The sequence below is a fragment of the Perca fluviatilis genome, unplaced genomic scaffold, assembly GCF_010015445.1.
Source record: "Perca fluviatilis unplaced genomic scaffold, GENO_Pfluv_1.0 PFLUV_unplaced_scaf_7, whole genome shotgun sequence".
Classification (NCBI taxonomy): domain Eukaryota; kingdom Metazoa; phylum Chordata; class Actinopteri; order Perciformes; family Percidae; genus Perca; species Perca fluviatilis.
Window position 1 is genome coordinate 131686 of NW_024375748.1, and position 8624 is coordinate 140309.

At 44.9% G+C, this 8624-nt stretch overlaps 1 protein-coding gene across 1 annotated transcript; it reads right to left on the minus strand.

Moving 5' to 3' along the window:
- Positions 1-424: 424 nt before the first annotated feature.
- Positions 425-4163, minus strand: LOC120555296. The gene is made up of 8 exons (XM_039793967.1): positions 4039-4163; positions 3807-3881; positions 3255-3401; positions 2899-2958; positions 2568-2773; positions 1674-1707; positions 904-969; positions 425-440 (listed from the first exon to the last, which is right to left on the minus strand). Exons 1-8 carry the CDS (start codon positions 4161-4163, stop codon positions 425-427), a joined length of 729 nt encoding a protein of 242 aa, XP_039649901.1.
- Positions 4164-8624: the final 4461 nt, after the last annotated feature.

The following is an 8624-nucleotide window of genomic DNA, read 5'->3' on the forward strand; positions in this document are numbered from 1 at the left end:
TAATTTTTCAAAAGACTGACACGCATGCGCTGTTGTTCAGGTCCAGTCACCACCCACGTCCACACCTTTGCTGGTCTAGTAAAATCCCAGTTATTGAGGTTCAAAAGAATCTGCACCAGAACATCAGATTTTAAAGCAGCAACAAAATCCCCTATTCTCCGCATTGGCCACTAGGGGCTACTCCCGCACCATGCTAAGACAGGCTTTGAGGACCTTCACTCAGCCTAAACCAATCTGTCTGGACCCACTCCTGCCCATTATTGTAACATACTCTGCACAAAACGTGAAATTGGTCAAAAAATTAAAAAATAATTTTATTTCCTCTGGAGGTAACAATATTTTTCTGAAGGATCACAGACTCATTGCAGCCTTCGAGAAAAACAAAAACTTAAGGGATATTTTAGTCAAGGCCAAACTCAGGCCTTTACAGGTCCACAGGACTAGGGCACAGGGGGATTTTTATAGGAGGTACAAAACTGTACAGAATCAAAGCTCCAAAGAGGTTTTCTTAACCCAAAATAACACAACTGTACATCACAAAAACATTATTTATTTAATTAGATGCTCACAATGTTCCAAGCAATATGTGGGGGAATCAGGGAACTCTTTATTGACCAGATTTACCCAGCACAGGTATAACATCAATAAACAAAAAATCTACACATCCCCTTAGGTCCAACATTTTGTGGACCACGGCTGGACCAAACCTCAGGGCCACCATCCTGGAGTCCAACCCAGCATGGTCGGTCCAGCAACGTAGGAGAGAACTGAGAGGTCTTGGATCCAAAAGCTGGGCACGCACCTGCTCCAAGGCCTAAAAAAATTACCCAAATAGTCCAAGTTTTGTTGCTTCAATCCTGCTGCCTACGGCAGCTGATTTTTCATTTCCTATCCTGCCTGCACCTGGACTGAAGCTTTTTTTTCCCTCCTTCCTTTCTCCTCAATTGGGCCTCCAATTTGACAATCCACCTGTTATTGGACACACAGAAAGCAAAATAAACATTTAATTGACCTGTTTTTCTGTGGTGGATTACATTATATGATGTAATACAATGGATTATTAATATATCTCTTCCATATTGAGTCTCCTATGAACCCACATATTACAAGATTGAATGCATTTGTGTTATGAAGCTGAGGGCTATATAGTTCTCTTTTTCTTGTTTTCTTGTTCTCTGGCATTACTCATTGACTGTAGCCGTTGTTCAAAAGAAACTGGTTTCCATGTGTTTCATGGATGATTTATTTATGTGATGGTCTTTTTACTCCCCACACGTTTGTTTTAAGTATGTTTGAGCAGCTGAGTGGAGCACAACGTCCGACTTTCTCTTTAGAACGCTGATTTACTTTTGGGTTATATATTACAGGACCCTTTGCCTAAACCCAACCGGTTGACGGAGGGTAAAGTAACAGCCTTCTAGGCACTCACCGGTCACCATACCTGACCATAACCATTTAATATAGTGCCTAAACCCAACCGTGAGTTTAATTCTTACCTGACCATAACCCTAACCCAGTAAATTAACCCTAACCTTAACCATTTAATTATTTATTTATAATTGGGACCCCTCGCCTAACCCTAACCTAAATTATAACCCTAATCCAATAATTTAACCCTAACCTTAACCATTTGATTAAGAATCTATAATTGGGAACCTTTAAATGATACTTACCTCACCTGACCTCCAGCCTGGCCTTCCTGGAATCCTGAAAAGAGAGAAAAATAAACAGAAATGTAATGGGAGCTTTCATGGGGATTTTACACCCACCTAGAGATTTATTTTGGTTTGAATTAAGTGCTTTTATTTGCATTTTTACAAGATTTCGTTTTTATTTAATTAATTTTATAATACTGGCGTGTTACTTTTAATTTACAATATTTTTAAGTTCATCTTGAAAGAGGTCTTCCATTTTTTACTTAATTTTCAAGCAGGCTTCCAGCAGGCCTTGGTTTCCCCACACACAATCACTGATATGCTTTCAAGCCCTGTCATTGGCTCTGAGGTCACGTGGGGTCCTCTAGAAGCAGGATGTTGTGATCCGCTCTGCTCCCGGCTTTTTCCCTCATTCATTCTGCCGACCGTTTACTACACTGTGGGAGAAGTAAGTTTGCTGTGAGATTGTAAATTATTCTGAGCTTGAAAAAGGCATTTTTAAATGCCGAAACGCGTCGCTCATTGAAAATAAATATTCTTATAAATAGACCATCACGTCTCTCTTTTTTGAGATAGTTTTAAGTTAGTTTTTTTTACACATTTTGGAGTTTTTCCCACGGCTTTCGGCTCGGCTGGGAGATGGCGGGCCAAAACTGGAACGACGGAGGCTGGCAGAATGTGAGTTACAAACGGGGAAGAAATAGAAATAGAAATTACAACCCCCAGAACAGACAGGCTGCCACGTCTTTTCCTCCACAACAGCCGGTCAGCCACCCTTCTTACGCCCAGACCGTGCGGGGAAATCAACGCAGCAACTCCCGCCAGTTTCAAAACAACGGCTGGCGCTCAAACCGAAACTTTAATGGAGGTAAGAGCCAGGCCGACCAGCAGGCCTACAACAACTACACGTACCAGAGAAGGGGCCAGAACAATGGTGGTCAGCAGAACCGCCGAACGCAAAATTATGCCCCGCGCGGAGGGACCGCTCAACGGGGCTGGCAGCGGCCCCAGCAGCAGCCGCAGCGGAGCGGCCAGGAGCCTCAGCGGAGCGGACAGCAGGCACAACAACGCCAGGGCTGGCAGGACACACACCAGCACGGTGGGAGGTTTGTCCAAACCTATGGGAATAACCAACAAAAACAACAAGCTAATGACCCAGACTTTTTGACCAGAACAAAGGTTATTCATAGGATTATTAGGTCAGCGCATCACTTTAATAATGTGACAGCTACTGATAGCCCACCTGCCATAGCCAGGCTGACCCAGACCCTTATTGAGTCGATCAAACCAGCTGACACAAACCCTACAACAGAGAACATTATTATGGGTAATGCAAAAATCTGGGAAGGACCATGAGACTCTAGCAACACTGAAAGGCCATTATAAAGAAAAATATAGATAACAACCTCCAGATCTTGCAACAACTACAGGCAGGCAACTGGGAAAAGAACTTTGAAATAGCGGCTGCTTGGTCGCAGCCACACTATGGCAGAAAATTGTCCCAGGAACTCCTAGATACAGTTTATGCTAGAGTAGAGGCTACTGTTCAAACCTGCCCTTTGGGGCAACCCCAGGAGACCCAACAGACCCAGACTGTACCTGAGACGGTGGTGAGAGCACGACCTTTGGCCCCACAAGGAACTGAGGGGCCACCACCTCCACCACGGGACCCAGAGCCTCCAGCCCCCACTCCTCCTCCTCCTCTTCCTCCTCCAGCCCAAGCAGCGAGCAGGACGACAGGTCAGCCTGCGAGGAGAAGACACCTCAGCTCTGCTATCACAGAGTTTTTGAACATGGCAGCTCCTGCCCCCACACCCAACCCACAACCTGGAATCCCACAGATCGTCACACAGTGGCAGGCACTGAGGACGGACCCAGCACAGCGGGCACCAGAGACCCAAAAGCCCCCCCAGATGACTACTCACGGCACTCAAACAGCTGAGGAAGACAGAGGCACAGCAGCAGCATCAGGTAGAGGAGGCAGAATTGATCTCCCACACGAGGATCCTCTTCCATGTGAGGCCCCTCTCTCCCTCACCCACCCACCTCCCCTCCCCCTCCACCTCCCCCCAACCCTACCCTAGACCTCTCCCCTCCTCTCCCATTCCCCCTCCTTCTCCTCCACCTCCTCCCCCCTCTCCCCACACTCACCTGCTGCCCTCTCGCCGGTGATCCAGGTCCTGGACACGCCACTGCAGCAGAGGGCCTCCAGCGAGGCTCCCAAACCTGCAACAAAAAACACAGAAGATAACACATCATCTACCCCCTACACAGTGTTAGGCGAGAACGGGCTCCTCATCCAGACCCCCAGTTCAGAGTACGCTCTCATTTGCACCCCCGGCCACTTCATCCCCACCTGCTCCAACCAGCCCTGAAAACAGACCCTTCAGGCACGCCCAGACCACCAACAACAGGCACGCGGTTTGGAAGCTGGAGCCAAAGGAGACCATGGGTCTTTTTAGGGGACTCCAACTTATCCAAAATCCCTGCTTTCTCCCACAAACACATCCAAGTGGACAGCTACCCAGGGGCTACATTTGCACATGCTGAGAGCATTTTGGCCAAAACACCAGTTTCCATGTCGGTGGAAAAAGTGGTGCTCTCCTTTGGCATCAACAACCGGGCCAAAGACCTGGACACAGTGACCATCCCACAGCTGGACAGAGCATTCAAAATGGCTGAAACAGCCTTCCCCAAAGCACAGATCTGTGTGGTCCTGCTGGATTTTAGCAGGCATCTGCCAGCTGCAGAACAGGACAATCTTAGGCGTTTGAACATGTACATTGAAGATAACTATATTTTCATCCCTCAGCTCTCCAGAAGCAGCTTTCGTGTGGAGAGTGACTTCATTCACTGGACCAGACAAACAGGTGAAAGCATGCTGCAACATTGGGTCCAGTTTTTAAACACCATTTCCCTGTAAGTGGTGAAAACAAAGCAGGGTTAAACACAGTGGTTAACTTATGTGAATCCTTTCGACTGACAGCAGCACAGAGCATGCTGCTAAACAAAGGGTTAACTTTTATTCCCTCCCTCCACAGGTCTAGCCACAAATGTCTCAAAGACCAGACTAAACTTGACCTGCAAAATTATCACAGGAAATTGAAATTGGCTGTCTATTATAATAACAAACCTGACTCTGTTCACCTTCCCTTTATTCCCAAGTCCACCTGGGTTCCCTCTACTGCACAGCTTCCTCCTGAAATCACCAATTTGACACAATTGGATAACGAATATTTTCAAAAAAACTATAGAATAGGTTGGGTTAAATCCAACCTTAGTAAAGTGGAAACCGAAGCACTCCACCAGTTGAGTGCACAGGACCAAATAGTGATTAAACCTGCAGATAAAGGGAGCGCGGTTGTCCTCATGGACAGGCAGGATTATCTGTGGGAGGGACACAGACAGCTTAATGACCGAAATTATTATACAAAACTAGACAGACCTATTTATAAGGATACCATACCATTAGTTAACAAAATTCTTTTATCATTATATAATAAGAAATTCATCAGCCACAAACAAATGACCTACCTCCAGGGAAATAAAGAACCCAGAATGCGCAGGTTTTACCTTTTGCCCAAAATCCACAAAAAAAGAGAGTCTTGGAGCCTCCCTTACTGCATTCCCCCGGGACGCCCGATTGTCTCTGATTGTGAGAGTGAGACCTACCGTACAGCGGAGTTTCTAGATTATTATTTAAATCCTCTCTCAATATTACACCAAAGTTACATCAAGGACACGTTTCATTTTGTTGAAATTATTAAAAATATCATAGTCCCACCATCAGCCTTTCTCTTTTCCCTCGACGTCACGGCGCTGTACACCAACATACAGACCTCAGAAGGATTGTTGGCTGTCAGAAATATATTCCAAAAGTACCCCAACAGTAAGAGACCGGAAAAGGAGCTCCTCCAACTCCTAGAAATTAATTTAACTAGAAATGACTTCGAATTCGACGACCAATTTTTTCTGCAGACCAGGGGGACTGCGATGGGGAAACGTTTCGCTCCCGCTTATGCTAATATTTTTATGGCCGAATGGGAAGAGAAAGCATTAGCGGCTTGCGACAAAAAACCACTTTATTATTTCCGTTTTTTGGATGACATATGGGGCATATGGGAATATTCGATGGAGGATTTCGAACAGTTTATGCTTACCTTAAACGGGCAGAGGGAGTCCATCAAATTGACTTCAACCATTAATCAGGACTCAATTGACTTCCTGGACACGACGACCTTCAAAGGGGATGACTTCTCCTCAACACACAGACTGGATGTCAAAGTTTTTTTCAAAAAGACTGACACGCATGCGCTGTTGTTCAGGTCCAGTCACCACCCACGTCACACCTTTGCTGGTCTAGTAAAATCCCAGTTATTGAGGTTCAAAAGAATCTGCACCAGAACATCAGATTTTAAAGCAGCAACAAAAATCCTATTCTCCGCATTGGCCACTAGGGGCTACTCCCGCACCATGCTAAGACAGGCTTTGAGGACCTTCACTCAGCCTAAACCAATCTGTCTGGACCCACTCCTGCCCATTATTGTAACATACTCTGCACAAAACGTGAAATTGGTCAAAAAATTAAAAAATAATTTTATTTCCTCTGGAGGTAACAATATTTTTCTGAAGGATCACAGACTCATTGCAGCCTTCAGAAAAAACAAAAACTTAAGGGATATTTTAGTCAAGGCCAAACTCAGGCCTTTACAGGTCCACAGGACTAGGGCACAGGGGGATTTTTATAGGAGGTACAAAACTGTACAGAATCAAAGCTCCAAAGAGGTTTTCTTAACCCAAAATAACACAACTGTACATCACAAAAACATTATTTATTTAATTAGATGCTCACAATGTTCCAAGCAATATGTGGGGGAATCAGGGAACTCTTTATTGACCAGATTTACCCAGCACAGGTATAACATCAATAAACAAAAAAATCTACACATCCCCTTAGTCCAACATTTTGTGGACCACGGCTGGACCAACCTCAGGGCCACCATCCTGGAGTCCAACCCAGCATGGTCGGTCCAGCAACGTAGGAGAACTGAGAGGTCTTGGATCCAAAAGCTGGGCACGCACCTGCCCAACGGCCTAAACGAGAGATAGGGGGGTAGGGAATTAGACCAAAGTCCAAGGTTTGTGCTTCAATCCTGCTGCCTTACGGCAGCAGGATTTCATTTTTTTCATTCCTATCCTGCCTGCACCTGGACTGAAGCTTTCCCTCCTTCCTTTCTCCTCAATTGGGCCTCCAATTTGACAATCCACCTGTTATTGGACACACAGAAAGCAAAATAAACATAACCCCACCTACCCTACCACCTAACCCTAACCCTAAACACACAAGTGCTTTCTAGCCTAACCATAACCCAAGCTTTTTTAATCTAACCATAACCAAGTGCTTTCTAGCCTAACCATAACCCAAGAAGTGTTTTAATCTAACCATAACCAAGTGCTCTTTAGCCTAACCATAACCTGGTGTTTTTCAATCTGGCCTAACCCAGTGCTTCTTCGCCTAACCATAACCAATTGGTTTTCAACACAATCCAAACCAAAGACCTCTTGGTCCATCTTTATTGTCTTTTGACTTTCCCAGGCTTACCCCCACGTGGTCTCCGTGGTGCCTTTATCTCCATTTCTAGGCTAATCCCATGTGGTCTCCATGGTAAGCCTTCACTTTGGCTTTTGGGCAACCCCGCGTGGTCTCCCGTAGTGCGCCTGGATTTCCTTTTCCAGGCTGATCCTCGCGGTCTCCATGGTAAGCCTCCTCCATCTCTACAGCTCTAACCAAGGGTCTTTGAACCAAATTTGAAGCACATTTTCCCATCTCGTAAAGTTTAACATAACAGAGATTAGATGCCAAATTGTTTGTGGACTGGGGTCCCTCTGTGGGGACGGGGTCGCTTGGTTGTGTGGATGTGGCCTGGTTTGTGCTTAAGATGACTTCAATACCCATGGTTTCCATGGTGAGTTTTCATCTTCCTTACAAAAACCCTAACCCTAACCCTAACCCTAACCCATATGGTCTGAACGAGAGGTAGAGAGACTGGGATGAGCTGGGCTCCAAGGTTAGTAGCAACTCTGGCAGCCACCGCGCTGGCAGAATTCTTTTTCTTAATCCTAACCGGGCCCGTACCTGGTCCCTGGCTTTCCTTTTTTCTCTCTCTTCCACTCCAGGACCCAACCCACTCCAAATTCAAAATAAATTATAAAATTATAAAATAATAAAGAATAAAAAATAAAATGTAAAATATATCCTACGTATACCCATTCAATTCTTACTTACCGTGGACCACGATCCACCCACCTTCTGGTTCCTTCTATTTCCACGGTTCACCTATGAGGAAAAAGAAGAGGTAAAAGAAAAAAACAGGTTAAAGAAAGTTTTTCACCCTGGCTTTCACCAAGGTCAAACATTGCTAATTCTGACATGTTCACACACTGTAAACTATGATTTTTCCTAACAACTGTGGTAACCCAGAGCTAAGTCCTGATCACATTCACTTACTTTATAGAATCCTAGTGCTGTTGGTTTGAAGCTTCTTGTACATAGTTATACCAATTGTACACTTTCAGTGCCTACATTTTAACTGAAAACTGTGTATCCTACATTTTCATATATATTTCTCCGTGATGAAAGTATCTTGATCTTCAGGATTATTCTAAGTTTCTTTACTACAATGCAAGCTTAACAATGCAAGTATTATGTTTCATTCAGAACAGATGTTTTTGCCCTACAGTTCATTGTTGACGATTATTTTCTGTGATGGTTAGTTCACTTTCCATGGAAAACCTGAACCACACTGTCAAGCGATTCTTAGGGGACCTTTTTCTGCTTCATTCTTGCCTAAACCCAACCATTTGACTCCCACGCAAGCCCTCCAGGGCCCTGTACACCCCTACCGATTTCCTAACCTTAACCATTTAACCCTATCTATGCCTGACCATAACCCCAACTCAATTAACCCT